At 38.9% G+C, this 17104-nt stretch overlaps 1 protein-coding gene across 1 annotated transcript; it reads right to left on the bottom strand.

The window, feature by feature from the left end:
• Positions 1 to 4915: 4915 nt before the first annotated feature.
• Positions 4916 to 6658, bottom strand: LOC149254890 (uncharacterized). The gene has a single exon (XM_089457140.1). It carries the CDS (start codon positions 6648 to 6650, stop codon positions 5904 to 5906), a length of 747 nt encoding a protein of 248 aa, XP_089313266.1. The 5' UTR covers positions 6651 to 6658; the 3' UTR covers positions 4916 to 5903.
• Between the last annotated feature and the right edge of the window lie 10446 nt (positions 6659 to 17104).

The following is a 17104-nucleotide window of genomic DNA, read 5'->3' as shown; positions in this document are numbered from 1 at the left end:
GATGTCTTTCCCTTCAAACATGAAAGTTCATCATCCACCATGGCCCCAAAAACCAAAGATGCTACATAGATTCATTGTGATGTTGTTGATGGAAAAATGTTGTACAAATATTGCAAGTGCCCAATGAGAATGGGGGCATCCATAGGTTGAAACAACACTTGGTTGGTATAAGAGACCTAGAGGCCAAGTAACCCTATGTGATGCATAAAATGAAGTGATAGGGCCCGTCATGCAAAATACCTTGAAATTTTGAGGAGATGAAGGCTAGAGAAAATGTTACACAAACAAAAGTTACAAGCAAAGTTTAACGAGTGATCATGTTGATCAATGATTTTAGTAGGTCAGTGATCACCATGGTTTTAAAAGCCGTCTAGTCTAAACTGATAACCGACCAACCAACCGATTAGAAAAGTTGACACATTAAACCATCCAATAAACCTAGTTCAAGCCTCAATTAGTAATGATTAGGTACCAAACAGATTGATTTGATACCTAATTGATACCAACCAGTCCAAATTAGCTGGTTCAACTGTAGACCAACTTGAGTTATTCAGTGCACACATGGCGAGGACAAGACCCATAAATTGTGGTTTTAAGAGGTTTCTAAGGAAACCATAGGCAATTTCCCTCCAATTTTGGCCTCCCAAACTTATGAAAGCATCCTTGAGCTCTTATTTTCCTCACACTTCTCATTTCAAGTTTTTGTGAGCATATAAGAGCTTGGAGAGCTCTATCACAACACTGAGTTTTGCAGTAGTTACAACACGTTTGAAGATTCTTTCTTATATTGGAGTTAGTTTGGAGCTATCTAGTGGAGTTGGCATTTTTGGGAGGAGGCTTTAACAACTAGTTTTCATTCATGAATCCTAGGTATTATTTCTCTCTTTAAAACTTCCAAAATCGATTGCCATCCCTATTTTTTTTGTTTTTTCTCAAGTAAAAAACAACCCCTCTTCGTATGCTAAATATGCATATTTTTTGTTTTCAAATTTGTCATAGGTTTTACATTTTAGTTAGTTGTGTACTTTTTTATATATTTGTAGATGTCTTTCCCTTCAAACATGAAATGTCATCATCCACCATGGCCCCAAAAACCAAAGATGCTACATAGATTCATTGTGATGTTGTTGATGGCAAAATGTTGTGCAAATATTGCAAGCGCCCAATGAGAATGGGGGGCATCCATAGGGTGAAACAACACTTGGTTGGTATAAGAGACCTAGAGGCCAAGTAACCCTAGGTGATGCATCAAATGAAGTGTTAGGGCCCATCATGCAAAATACCTTGAAATTTTGAGGAGATGAAGGCTAGAGAAAATGTTATACAAACAAAAATTACAAGCAAAGTTTAATGAGTGATCATGTTGATCAATGATTTGTAGTAGGCTAGTGATCACCATAGTTTTAAAAGTCGTCCCTTCTAAACTGATAACCAACCAACCATCTGATTAGTAAATTTGACACATTAAACCATCCAATAAACCTAGTTCAAGCCTCAAATAGTAATGACTAGGTACCAAACCATTCGATTTGATACCTAATTGATACCAACCAGTCCAAACTACCTAGTTCAACTGTAGACCAACTTGAGTTATTCAATGCACAACTGATGAGGACAAGACCCATAAATTGTGGTTTTAGGAGGTTTCTAAGGAAACCATAGGCAGTGTCCCTCCAATTTTGGCCTCCCAAAATTATGAAAGCATCCTTGAGCTCTTATTTGCCTCACACTTCTCATTTCAAGTTTTTGTGAGCATATAAGAGCTTGGAGAGCTCTATAACAACATTGAGTTTTGCAATAGTGACAACACGTTTGAAGATTCTTTCTTATCTTGGAGTTAGTTTGGAGCTATCTAGTGGAGTTAGCATTTTTGGGAGGAGGCTTTGACAACTAGTTTTCATTCATGAATCCTAGGTATGATTTCTCTCTTTAAAACTTCCAAAATTGATTGCCATCCCATTTTTTTTTGTTTTTTTTTTTCAAGTAAAAAACAACCCCTCTTCATATGCTAAATATGCATATTTTTTGTTTTCAAATTTGTCATAGGTTTTACATTTTAGTTAGTTGTGTACTTTTTTAAATTTGTAGATGTATTTCCCTTCAAACATGAAATGTCATCATCCACCATGGCCCCAAAAACCAAAGATGCTACATAGATTCATTGTGATGTTGTTGATGACAAAATGTTGTGCAAATATTGCAAGCGCCCAATGAGAATGGGGGGCATCCATAGGTTGAAACAACACTTGGTTGGTATAAGAGACCTAGAGGCCAAGTAACCCTATGTGATGCATCAAATGAAGTGATAGGGCCCGTAATGCAAAATACCTTGAAATTTTGAGGAGATGAAGGCTAGAGAAAATGCTATACAAACAAAAATTACAAGCAAAGTTTAATGAGTGATCATGTTGATCAATCATTTGTAGTAGGCGAGTGGCCTAGCAAAGTTTAATGAGTGATCATGTTGATCAATGATTTATAGTAGGTCAATGGCCTAGTAACTTCAATTGTAGCATTGTTTTTGGACTTTAGATGCCATTTAGAGCCTCATTGATTATGTATTTCGTTGATGCTATGTACTTCACTTGGTGTCGTATTGATATATGCACCCTTAGATGGTATATAGATGAACAAACTTTGCATGTTCTGTTTTTAATGGTTTGGAATCATGATTTGAAATCTTAACAAAAAAATCCATTAAAAATTATTTTTTCATGTATTTTTTAAATTCAAGTTCGTTGAAACATATTTGATCTAGTTTGATCTAATTCCAGTTTGAACCCCAGTTTGATAGATAACCCAGTTCCAATTTTTAAAACCATGGCGACCACTAAAAATCATTAATTGTAATAATTGACTATGATTTAAAAAAACAATCAATCATTGATTGTAATGAGCAAGGAATCACTCCAAATGAATGAACATCCTCTAACAATTACTGGCACAATTGCACAACATAAATAACTATGAAAACCCATAGAATCATTTATTTAACTTTCAATTATATAAATTCAATACACTGTGGAACGTTTGACATTTAAATCTTCTTGTAAATGGCTTGAAAAATATAGTTTTATTACCAAAACAGCATTAACATTGATAATTCATTTGCTAAATAAAACAACCCATTTCATAACCATAAAATTGAAAAAAATCTATTCACCATAATAACCTTACATATAGAGGTGTGAATATATATACCATAGATCCTTAGCATTTCAATTAATCCAAAGCTATTACTTTGGTGAATAAATAGATAGCTAGATCTTGCAGGCTGTGTGTCTTTCATTTGTTATTTAACGTGTAAGATTTATGGTTGTATATGATCTTATATTTAATATTGAAGAATAAGCCACCAATTATATTGTTGCTATTTGAAGATAATGCAGACCTTTCAAGGCTTTTCGCTGGGGATTTACACACAAAATATGAGAGATGAAAATAATATGATGTATAGGTTTTTCTATCTAATGTAGAAATTTATACAAATATAAATGGAAAGGTGATTTTACTATATTGAAAATTATATGTTAGGTAGTACTTCAAGTTTACTATTTATGTTTTCTGTATCTTAGGTATAATGAAACAGTATAATTATAATGTTCATAATTTATATATATGAAGGTAGATTTAGATCTGTCATAATCATTGTTTAGAGTATTACATCATTAGCTAAAAAAATCTAATTATTAATTACTTCAATACTTCAGGTCTACCATTAATGTTTTCTGCATCTTAGTCAGAACGAAACAAGATATAATTACAACTTTCATAACTCTGGTATATATATGAAGGTAGATTTGGATGTTATAAACAATATATAAAGGTAGGTTTGGATGTGTCATAACCATTGTTTATGAAAGTAGGTTTGGATGTGTCATAACCATTGTTTATGAAAGTAGATTTGGATGTGTCATAACAATTATTTAGAAAGTTGCATCATTAGCTAAAAGAAACCAATTGTTATTAATTACCTCAATACATTTTTTGCAATTTTTGCAAAATCCTGATTACGCAAGGCAACAGATTTAAAGGTTTTTTTTGCAGTGTCTCAGAAGTTGGAGTAGATTAAATTAAATTAAGACTTGCAAGTTAGTTTAAAATAAAGTTAAATTAGATGTAAAGGTGCTTTAAAAATCTACCAAAAAAGCAACACACTTATCCTTTAGAGCAGTTTTTTCCACTTCGGAGAATTTCAGTACAAATTGCTCTGTATCAGTTCCAACTTCATATTAATTTAACTCTTTGATGTAAAAGGCCTTAGTCACAAATGCCAAATGCCAATGGTCTTAAAGCTGTCCAGGCAACCTTATCAATATAAAATAATTAAGAGGCATGCACGATATAAAAAGATTTACGAGGCATCTAGGCACCTCCAATGGTGTCTAGAAAATATGAAGATATGTTTTGAGTACTTACCTTTGTCACACAGTATATACGTTTGAGCAAGTTTCTGCACAGAGGACATATAATCTGACAGGTTTCCATAATACTGCCAAAAATGATTACGCAAAAGCTCTTGAAAGGTAAAGATTGTTTGCACCTCCAAAGCCAGCTGTTATCAGGTGTCTACCTATTAAACATAAAGTTTTGTGGATATAATTTCTGGATTTCACCATATACAATATTTTTAGCTAATAAAGTTATGTTTGAGCTCTAAGCTCTGCAAAGTTAACATTAAGAATCTAAAATCTAAAAATATGACGAGCTGATCAGCCTGAACAACGAAGCATAAAACTAGATTTGAATAGTAATCCTGAAATGCAAAAATGGTTTAATCCTTTTCCATGACAGAATCAAACTTGGCAAGGCGAGAAAATCACTGATTGACTCAGTAATACCCAGCATCCATGGGAATACTAAATCCATAGTTAACAGTAAAGTATATATTGACCAGTCAAAAATCCATCAACGAGATTTTAATTTGTACTGAGTGAACCAAAATTGACATATTAACTTGAACCCTACAACTGGCCAGCTCTGGCATTCATCAAAGTTAGGGCACATCACAAAGCTCTGACAGTCTTCTCGGGCTTTTAGTTTACATCCATTGTTAGAGCACACCATTGACTCACCAAAATATGGGTATTTTTGTATTTTTTAGTCTAACTAGCTTGTTTTTTTCTCCGAAAATTATAGAAATTCTGGCTAGATTTTCATCTGGCGGGGATTTTTGTAAATCCAGGTTACAGCTGTCAAACTTCAACATTTTGTTTGATGATGCTGAATCTATCTTAAATCTATTTCCACCATCAAAAACATGATTCAAACACTGCTACTAACAGATTTCTTGAAATTTTTTTGGCAGGATTCCAACCATTTTTGACAGTCCAAACAATTTCTCTATCTCCATAACCTTCTTCCAAAAATACCAAAATACCAAAGCTGGAGACTTGATTTGAATTTTTGCCACTCAGTGGGGGCAAACATAACTCCTGCATATTAGAGACATATATTTTCAACTGCTCAAGGAACAACCCATGTTCTCACCTTGGCCTGGGTGTGGGAAGTGGGCACCCACCCATGTTCTCACCTTGGCCTAGGTGTGCGAAGTAAGCACCCACCTATGTTCTGACCGAGCTTAGGAGTGGGAGGTACACACCTATCCATATTCTGACTCTAATATGAGGTGGGACGTCCTCACTAGGCCGTTGTGGATTTTTTCCATCACAGTCCATCGACTCAGAATTTCACCAAAACAAAAATTTCCACCTAAAGTGGGAGGTCCACATATTCGACTATGAATTTTTCATCATCACACTCTGTTGGCTTAGAATTTGGCCAAAAACATTCCAGAAATTAATGGATGCACAGCAAATTACCTAATCAAAGGAGACCTAACTAATTAACTGAATTAATTTGCAAAAATTCTAAGGCATTAACAGCAAGACAGTGTTTTTAACTCATTCACAACAACAGCCCAGCCAGACCCCTTGAACTTCAAACTTACCAGAGGCGATGCATGCATTTTCAGTCTGCAATGCACAAGTTCGAGTCTGATTACCTTCGGTGCCAAGGTCTGAACAGCCATTAAGAACATCCCATGTCATGTCTGCCTCCAAAACTGGTAGATTGTTCAACCAATTCTCATCCTCCCCCTCCTCCCATATAAACCTTTCAACTTGGGCATTTGAGGATTCAAGGCTGCTAGAGCTTTCAGGCATGAATTCCACTAAACTAGCGGCTTTGCCAACCGCGTTACCGTTATGTTCACTAATATGAATTGGGTCACTTTTATACACATTTATCCGAACTGGGTCTCCGTTATATGCAGTCATCCTGACTGGGTCGCCCCTACATGCATTTATATCAACTGGATCACTGTTATATGCATATTTTTTATCAGAACTTTCACTGTAATGGCAAGGATTCCTGTCACTAGTGGAACTGATATGCGAATCTCGGCAGTTTTTTGAGAACAAAGGGGGAAAATTAAGCTTGGCGCACTGACCCCGCCATTGGTAAGCAGCTCGGTCATATGCCATAGCCGCTGCTTCAGCGGTTTCAAAGGTGCCGAGCCAAAGACGGGTTCGATTTCGCGGGAGCCGAATCTCGGCCACCCATTTGCCCCATTGCCTCTGCCGAACTCCTCGGTAGAGTTTTTTCATGGGCTGGCGAGCAGCAATTGCATTCTTGTCTCGCCTTTCCATGCTTTAGATTGCTGGGCAACGAGGATGGTGTTTGGCTTTAAATGCTATTAATCAGCATTTAATATTACTGCCTCGGGTTAAGTAACTCATTAAAAGAGTTAATTTATGGGTTACATAGTATGTGGTTAAAGTTCTTTCCACTATCTTAAAGTGGTTTTGTTTTTGGCTCAAGTTTATTTCCATTAGGTTAAAGTGGTGTTTGTTTTTGGTTAGGCTTCATACTTCAGTGGTAAAGTATTTTTGAGGATGTTAAAATGCTATTTGTTTTAAGTCAGTGGTATTTGTTTTCGGTTGGACTTGGTACATTATTATTTTATTTATTTTAAATAAAGCATTAAAAATAATATTGTTTTCTAATTGAAATTTATAATATTTTAATAAAAATATGAAAAAGTATTATTTCTGTCGGCTTATAAGTATAGCCTAATCCTGAGGACATTGAGGAAAATTGACATCATAAATTTCCATTAGTAAGGTGCTTTTAGCAATTAGAACTAGATCAATTGAGCTAACCTTCAAGGTTTGAAAAAATATTAATATATTTATAATTTTAAAAATTTGTTAATCTTTTTTTTTTTTTTTAAAGTTTTATTGATCTTTCAAAATAAGTCATTAGTTACAATCATGAATAGTTGTTTTCCTCCGTGCTTTGCAACTTGGAAAACTAGATCAGTGATGGAAGAAAATGAATTTTGACTAGAAAATAACAAGGTTTTAAACTTGTTTCATCCGTATCACAAACCTATTGTAGCTAACATGATAACTAAAACAAAGTAAATGTTTGTCAATACTATAGAAGCAACAATGTTGCGCGTAGAAGATAGTGCCAAAAACCATGGAAACACATTGTTGAAGGAAATCCTGTGTTACTAATGAAGCTAATAAAAAAGTCATGTTGACATGGAGATGTCAATTGGAGCTCCAGGTGTTCCTGTTGAAGCAGGTCCTTTTCCTTTAAGAAGGATGGCTTCTAGATGTCCCAATCACATGGCCAAATCATGGTGCTCCATAGCCATGTCTCGATTATATGTTATAATGTAATTGAGTTGCATAGAGATCTCACCACGGGCTTCATGCTAGCACTTGGCTCAAGCAGATTTTATGTGCCAGTAAATCTCTATTGTAAAGAGGTATTGATTCTCCCTGTTGAGGGTGTGTCCTAGGTTAGGGAGGTATTCAATAGTTAAGGCAAGAATCTCAACATTTGTGAAATCATTGTGATATGTCATGGATACAATAGTGGCATGATCTAAGTCCCTGTAGATAGGGCCAGGAGTGTTGGCATGAAATCTCCTTGTCGTAGTGAAGGCTCTATATTGGGCCCTAACAGTACTAGTGCCTCAGTTTGTAGGGTCTTTGCGGCTTCACATGCATTCTCAGGTCATGCTAGGATGGGTGAATAGGGTAAGAAATTAGGATATGGGATTGTGAAGTAGGCGTAATGTTGTAAAAGAGAAAGGCTTAAGACGTTGATGAAGAGGACAAAGGAAACCAAGTAGGGAGAGGTCCCAGGGACTGCAAAGTCATGGAGGGTGCCAACCAATGTGAAATGCATAAGGAAGTGGCCAAGGGGAGAATAAGAACATGGCAAAGATCACCAAATGAGCTTGAATAGAGTGAAAACTAGAAAGTAGAGCCTCTAAGCAACTTCAGAAACCTAGATGTATATACTTAGAAAATGTTAATGCACTTGGAGTGAATGTTGAGCTGAGCTAATTCCTGATAATTGAGAGAGCCAATTCTAGAAAAGACATAATAGGTGGTTACATGGAGTTGGGCCTCATACAACCAACTTGTTTTAGAAGGTTCTAAGGCCAACAAAGTGAATTCCCATTAAGGAGGCTAATTACTGGAGCCGCATTGGATGGAGGGCATCGAGACCGACCAATAATAGAGGAACCACTGTTATTGTCCACAAATTGTATCATTAGAGTTTGGGATTGCGTTGCACCAGGGATGAAGGGGAGACTCAACTCTCGGCCAAACAAAGCGACAATGATGGGCATTGCAAATGCTGTGACAGGGGGAGGGGGAAGGGGTGGCCAAGTCACAAGGCCCTGGACTATCCCCCAAAACAAAAGCAGAAACAACAAGCGCCCAATGAAAGTGCAACTCATAGATATGGGTGAGAATGACCAGAGCAATGAGATATCTGGGTGGAGGGACACAAATCATAACAAAATATAAGTATGAATACCAAGTGAATTGGAGTGAGCACAACATTAAGTGCTACATGCACTAAGTGTAGTGAAATTGTGGCCTTAATGAAATAGTAATATTTATGAGAGAAGCGTGTTGTAACAAGCTCATTTCTCCATAAACATATTATAACCAACTCATTTGTGGCATTAATGAAATAATAATATTTATGAAATAGTTAGCCTATCTTTTGAAGTCACTCAAAATTCTAGTTTTTATTAAAAAATAATAATTAAAATAATAAATTAATAATGTATATTTAACTGAGAGTAAATTAATAAGGTGTAGTCTAACTTATAGATGAAACGACCTTTTTCAGAGCATTTTTCTAGTTAATTTGAATCAAAGTCCCCTAGATATTTTTAGAAACTTGAGTTTAAGTTGTTTAATCTGGAGAATTCAATTGCCCTAGGGTTTTTCAAGGTGTTTAATCCATTTATGCATTCAAAAATGTATTTTAAACATAAAAAACTCATAATCTTGCTTAAGATTGTATTTTGTTGTTTAAAATACATTTTTGAATGCATAAATGGATTCAAACCTTGAAAAACTCTAGGGCAGTATAATTCTCCATATTAAACAACTTAAACTCAAGTTTTTTAAAAATCTTTGAGGGATTTTGATTAAAATTAACCAGAAAAATGCTCTGAAAAAATGCCATTTCATCTATAAGTTAGACTACACCTTATTAATTTACGACGTAGTCTAACTTATAGACGTAATAACCTTTTTTCAGTTTTGTTGTTGTTGTTAATTTTGACCAAATTCAAACATTTTCTTTTAAACTTGAGTTTAAGTTATTTAATCTATAGAATATGAGTGTCCTAGGGGTGGGCTAAATCCATTTATGCATTCCAAAAAATATTTCAAACAACAAAAAACCACAATCTTGCTTGAAATTGTATCATCATATTCCAATGAAAAAGACTATTTTGTCTATAAGTTAGACTATGCCTTTCATTAATATCACAAATGAGCCGGTTATAATATGTGTCCAAGGAAATAGGGTAGTTACAACATGTCTCCAAAGTCTGGAGACACAAACCCACACATTTGAGAAAACGAATTGTTCACCAAACCACTCAAGATAAGATCTTTTGACTCAACTTAATTATGAATAATTTACAATAGCGTTGTCTACTGAGGCCACAATTTCACCTGAATGACAAAATTCCTATTGGAATCTGGCGATTTTTTTCGAAGAAATCTAATCCTGGGAGAGTTTGAATCAGTGTTTTGATGATGGAAATGGAACCAACACCATCAAGAACCTCTATGGCACCCTGAAACCTTAAACTTGACAATTGTAACCAGGATTTCCAAAATTTTTTGGTAGATCTTTTCAAAATCCTATTGGAATTTCCATTCTTTTCCGGGCGAAATTGTGGCCTCGTTCGACTACAACATTTAAAATTAATTATTACCTATTAAAATAAAATAAGTTTGTAATGGCCCATGGGGCGTAGAATAGACAATGATGGGGTGTACTATTAAGGCACTCCATGATGTGAAGGTCATTGGTTCAAAAGTTCGTGGGCAAAACTCCAACCATGTTAAGCGTTGATGTGGTCTAGGTCGTGTGCTATCCCTGGGTGATTTTGACAGCTTAAATGCCCCTATGTCGTAGTTTCTAAAACCAAAGATTAAACATGTAGTCATCTCATGACTCACACAACTTAGCAAAAACAAATATTTAATTTAAATAATTAAAAATATTCTCATCTTTGCTATTAAAATTTATTTTTCATAAATAATATATTAATTTTTCCGAAGCTTATAAAGGCATACATACTCTACATCCCTCCAATTTTCAACCAATGACCTCTCAAAAAGAAACACATTCTTTTAACCATTAGGCCAACTCAAACTTTCTAAAAATTGAGATCATTTCTTTCTTTGTAAGTTATTGAAATCCATAATTTTATAGAGTAGTTTCCCATTCAAAAAATTTACTCTTGATTAAAAAAATTATATATATATATATATAATATTATTTTTTAAAATTAAAATGATATAAAATATATTAATAATAAAATTTAAATTAATTATAATTTATAAAGTCGTTTAAATAATCTTTTATATATATATATATAAATAAATAAAAAGGATATAAAATATATTAATAATTAAGTTTAAAGTAATTATAATCTACAAATCAGTTTAATTAGCAATTACATATTATGAAATATAATAGAGATCGTGAAATTCACTCTTCAGATCCCCTAAATTAAACCAATAAAAAATAAATTTAAATTTATTATATTAATTTTTATTAATAAATCAACTAATAAAAAATAAATTTAAATTTATTATGTTAATTTTTATCAATAAATTATATAAAATAGTTGATTAAATTAATGCTCAACTTATATTGCAATATTATATTAAATATTTGATTGAATTAATGTTCAAATCATCTTGAGATCCTTAAACAAAGTTGAAAATAATATAATATATATAAATTTTGAATTTAAATTATTAATTATAATTGGATGTGGTTTAAATTATCATAAAAAATGGTTATTTTCTTTGTTTTAATTCAAATTTTATTTTATAATATTTTTTTTTACTAAATAGAATATTATTAAGTTGATATGATTTATATATAAATTATTAACTTATTACATATAATATATAAATCAGTAAGTTTGAAGGAATGAGATCAATGGATGGGAAATGGAGTCTCGAAGGCGACGCAAGGGATGGGGTTAGGGTTTCATCTGCCATTCGCCGACTGTGCCTCCCCTGTGCCCGACTAGCCTCCTAAGGTTTTTCCAGCGGTCTCCCTAGGCCTCTCGTACGCCGACCCGTCACAATCCTCCGTTTTCTCTATTCACCTATTTACTTTTACTGTTACGGATTTACCTTAACCTCCGCCGGGTTTCTATAGCAACACTCAACCTAGGGTTTCTGAAGGCAGCTGGCGCAAATTTTTCGAGGCGGTTATGGAGGACATTGTTGACTACTCGGAGGACCCCCTCGCAGGCACCTCTATCTGGACTTCTCCGAGGGTTATTCCGGCGAGCAACTTTCATTTTGGCTACGAACTCTCAGACACTGTGGCCATGCTCCCGTCGATCTCAGGGCCCTCGTGCTCGGTTGCAACTTTCTCCGAGACCTCCCCGTCCATCCCTGATCTCACAGGCCAGCCTCTGTCTCCCTCCACCCTCAATTTCGTTGATCAATCATTGGACCCGAGTCAGGGCTTACCTTCTGAAGGTCCTCCCTCCTCCATTGGCTCCCGCCTCCCCTCTGCAGCATCCTCCAGAGAGCTCGCTGCCTCCAGCTTGAACCCATCCGCCCCGGACTCCTCGACACCCCCCTCTGGGAATATCACTGAAGTACCCCCCATCACTGGGGTTTTTCCCTCAAACCCTCCCCTGGGTGTCCCCGCGCTTGAGTCAAACCCTAACCGAGTCCCTCTACCTAATCCCCCATCGGAGGAAGGCCCCCGTAAGCAAAAGAAGCAGCGGATTCTCAGGCCAAAGGATTTAGAGGTCTTCCTAAGGCTTGGAGAGGACTTTGAGTGGAGTGAGGCCATGGATACAACTGAAAGGGTTCTTGTTGGGAGAGTCAGAGGCCGCCACTACAGCGCAACCAGAATAAACAGTGGGTAACTGAGGTATGGAGCGAACATTTGGCAGAACCCCCGGTGGTGCAGACCTTTGTAAAGGGCTGGTTTGCACTCTGCTTCGCTAGGGCAGAGCATACAAACTGGGTCCTCTCAGCGGTATGGCACATTGAGCAAGCCCCGGTTCTTCTGTGGCGATGGACTCCCCTTTTTGACCCAGAAAGAGAACAATTAGGGGCCAACCCACTCTGGGTTAGATTGCCTGGCCTGCCCCTCCAATTCTGGTCTGAAGATATATTCAGACGCATTGGGAACGCATTCGACACTTATTTGGAATATGACAAGTCCTATCTCCTAACAGGGAAGATGGTGTATGCTCGAATCTTGGTCCATATCGACACCAGTGGCAGACTGCAGGAATATATTACAATTCAGTGGAGAAACTTCTCCCGCAGACAAAACCTGGACTATGAAGGGGTGCCATTTAGATGTAGAAGGTGCCATAAGGTTGGGCACCTTTACAAGGACTGCCCTCTTAACAAGACCTCCAAGCACACGGGCGAAGGGCAAGCGGGAAAGACAATTCCCTCTAAGATAGTCCAGGATCAGGAGCAGCAGGAACCTGACCCAGATGCAGGGAAGCAAAGGGATCCTCCACCGATGGACAACTCACTTGTGCAGGGGTCCCCGAAGAAACGTGGCAGACCTCCACTACAGCCTCCCTCCCCTCCTCTCACCAGGGCAAGAGCGGCTGCTGGGGCGGCGGTTTCTTCAGGTAAGCAGCTTTCTCCCTCCCTTTCTCCCTCTTGCATTCATGCTTATGATGCTGTGCTAAATTCTCCTGTTGATTTTTCATTAAAAATGTCTGATCCCCCTCCCCCTCTAAATGTGGTCCCTCCCCCCCCCAAGTGTGGTTCCCCCCCCACCTTCCTCCCCTATTTGCCTCCTCTGAGGCCTCCCCTATCCCCCCTCCCCCTCCCCCTGAATTTACCCCGGGGCTTGTGACAGACTCCCCTCCCCCTCGCTACCAGACCAGGTTAAGGGCCAAGCAGAAACCATTCCCTCCAGATCAGCTAAGTTTGGAGCCCTCACCATCACCCTTCCCCCCTAAGCTCCCTCGGGGCCGACCCTCCTCTCTTTCAAAGGCACAATTTCGAGCTGGAGGCGAAATTGCGCAAGGAAAACAATCTACCATTCATGGGGCACTTAGAGCTCTGAGCCCCCTGTTTATTCCCCCCTCATGAAGATAGCCTCCTTCAATTGTAGGGGGCTGGCTAGGCCCGACAAGAAACTAGCCCTTCGTAGACTGTTTCAATCTTCCCCTGTTGATATCATCCTCCTCCAAGAAACTCTGGGACCCGCTGACTCCATCTCCCACCTTCTGGAGGCCATGTTTATAGGATGGAGTTTCTTTGGGATAGATGCATCGGGAAGATCAGGAGGCCTAGTTCTGGGATTCAATGCATGATCTCTGCACCTCATTAACTACTGGGGAGGCCATGGGCATTTGGGAGCTGATCTTTTCTCTTCTGAGCTGGGTCGGGAGTTACGTATCCTTAATGTGTATGGACCTTGCCATAATAGACCCGCCTTTTGGGACCAGTTCCTTGGCTCTGTGCTTCTTCAGGCAGACCATCTCATTTTGGGTGGGGATCTCAATTTCTCCTTAGGAATCTCGGAGTCTTGGGGGTTTCATGCTCAACAGGACCCCTTGACAACCTATTTTGAGAATCTGCTAGAGCTCCATAACCTTATAGACATCCCCTCGGCAAAGCTCAGGCCCACCTGGAGGAACAACAGAGCTGGAGAGGACAGCCTAGCCCGAAGATTGGATCGTTTTCTTATCAAGGAAGGGCTCTCAGTTATGGGGCTACTTCATAGGCAATGGGTAGGCTCGGGAGGGATATCTGATCACCTCCCTATATTCATGGAAATTAGAGGAGGTCCCCAAAAGCCAAAGGGGCCTTTCAAGTTCAGCTCATCCTGGCTCAAAGACCCCTCCTATCACCAGATGATTAAGGACTTCTGGAAGGCCCATCCCCCAAATGAGAGTGGTAGCATAACAGAGGGTTTTGTCCACAACCTCAAGGAGCTGAAGAGCTTATCTAGAACCTGGGCTCACAACAAACGTTTAATTGATGACCAAACACTTCTAAAAGCTGAGAAGGATATAGCTGATCTAGAAAATGACCTGGCACATGCCACCGACACTGCTGATCAGAAAGCCAAGCTAACAGAGCTTTACTCCTCAAGAAGGAAAATTCTGATGGAGCGGGAAGAGGTCTGGAGGTTGAGGAGCTGGGCAATCTGGCTTTTGGAGGGAGATGACAACACAAATTTTTATCATAAGTTTGCAAATGGGAGGAAAAACATCAACACCATCTGGCAACTTTGGGATGAAAATGGTCAGAGTGCCAATACCTTCCCTCAATTGGCCACCCTTGCAAACTCTCATTTTAAGCAGATTTACAAGGCTCCCCCTGAAGCAAATCTGGCTGAGATCATGCAAGTAGCCCAGTTATTCCCCTGATATGTGGACCAGGAGGCCAGTATAGAGCTGACTAAAGAAATTTCAATGGGGGAATTGGAAGCTACGATCAAAGGTTTCAAGAAGGATAAGAGTCCAGGGTCAGATGGCTGGACAATTGAGTTCTTTTCAGCTTTCTTAGAAATTTTGGGAGGGGATCTCCTGAAGGTCTTAGAACACTCCAGAATCTGTGGATCGCTCCCTGAATCCTTCACCTCCACATTTATCGCCCTTATCCCAAAAGCTGACAACCCCTCCTCCTTTGATGAATTCAGGCCCATCTCGTTGTGCAACTGTGTTTATAAAATCCTTGCCAAGATCATAGCCAATAAGATGTGGCCCATATTATCCAAGTTCATCTCGCCAGAGAAATTTGCCTTCCTTCAGGAGCAACAGATCCACGAAGCAGTTGGGACTGCTCAGGAGGTGCTTCACTCGCTGCACGCTAAGAAAATCAAAGGTATGATCCTGAAGGTAGATCTCTCAAAAGCCTTTGACAGAGAAAATTGGCTCTATCTCAAAATGCTCCTCACGCATCTGGGTTTTCCTTTTGAGTTTATTAAGTGGATCATGTGCTGTATAACCAATATTCCTTTCAGTGTTCTTATCAACGGAGCCGCCTCCCCTTTTTTCTACTCTGAGAGAGGACTCAGACAAGGTTGCCCATTATCCCCTCTCCTATTCCTCCTGATAATGGAAGGACTCAGCAGGCAGATAAAGGATGAGCATAGAAGGAATAGACTCAAGGGAATAAAAATTACAGCAGACTGCACATTAACTCATCTGCTCTTTGTGGATGATGTGTTAATTTTCCTCAATGGCAGTGTCGGTGACCTAACCATCTTGAGGAACATCTTTGCTCTCTTCCAAAAAGCAACGGGCATGACTGTAAACTGCAACAAATCAACCCTCACTGCAAATGGATGCTCCCCCCACGAAATTCATTATGCTTTGCAGCGATTCCACTATTCCCTGCACAGGCTGGAAGAGGGGCTCAAATACTTGGGGTACAGGTTGAAGCCACTAGGGTACAAAATTGTGGACTGGGTCTGGCTAATAGTCAAATTGGAAAAGAGATTAAACATCTGGTACCACAAATTCCTCTCAAGGGCGGGCAGACTTATGCTCATCAAGGCTGTCTTGGAGGCCACCCCGGTATATTGGATGTCGCTGGCTTGGATACCTAAGGGTATACTTAATAGAATACAGGCCATTTGTTGCAGATTCCTCTGGAAAGGGAAATAGACAGGAAGAATCTTTGCATGGGTAAATTGGGAGGCTATATCTTTACCCAAGAAATGGGGTGGCTGGGGCATTAAGAAACTCGAAGATTTTTCCTCAGCACTGGCGGCAAAATTGGGATGGGGATTACTCACTTCAAATAGCTTATGGACCAGGGTGGCATATTCTAAATACATCGCCCCTATTCCTCTAATGGATTGGGTCTTCCATCCTCCTAATGCACTCCCTGGGATCTCCACTATATGGAAGGCGGTACTCAAATCCCTCAACATCATCAGGGAGGGCCTCACATGGAAAATTCTATCAGGTATGAGAGTAAGAATTGGACGCGACCCTTGGATAGGATGTGGAAACCTTCACAGGCTCCCAGAGGACCTCCTTTCCTTTCTCAGGGACAGAAATGTTTCATATGTTGGACAAATAGCAGATATGGAGCGCTCAACCCCTTTTCAGCAAGCTTGGAAGTCAGCCCGTGATCTATCCATCCCCCCTCAATGGTCCCACTTCTGGAAGGACTACACCCGGGCCCTATCTGAGGCTCAGATCAGGATCAGGGACGAAGAAGATGAACTAGTTTGGGCACTCTCGAAAGCAGGAAGATATGTGCCAAAGGAGGGTTATATGGTACTTGCTAAAAAGCGTCGGCCATAGGCAATCGAACCATGGTGGAAGTTTCTATGGAAACTCAAAGCCCCCCCCAGGAGCAAACTTCTAATGTGGACCATCCTAAAGAACAAAATCCCCACGGGGGATAACCTGTTAAAACGAGCTCATCATGGCCCCTTTTGGTGTCACCTCTGTAAATGCAATAATGAATCTGTTTTTCACCTCTTTCTGGATTGCAAGGCTGCACTCGACCTTTGGCATCTAATACTTGTAGAAATCCCCTTCCTTATTAGATGGTAGGGAGCCTCG

Source organism: Pinus tabuliformis, chromosome 7 (genome assembly GCF_031772625.1).
Source record: "Pinus tabuliformis cultivar Carrire ecotype Pingquan chromosome 7, CPIR1, whole genome shotgun sequence".
In the NCBI taxonomy this organism is placed as follows: Eukaryota; Viridiplantae; Streptophyta; class Pinopsida; order Pinales; family Pinaceae; genus Pinus; species Pinus tabuliformis.
This window is presented reverse-complemented; position numbering and strand designations above follow the sequence as displayed.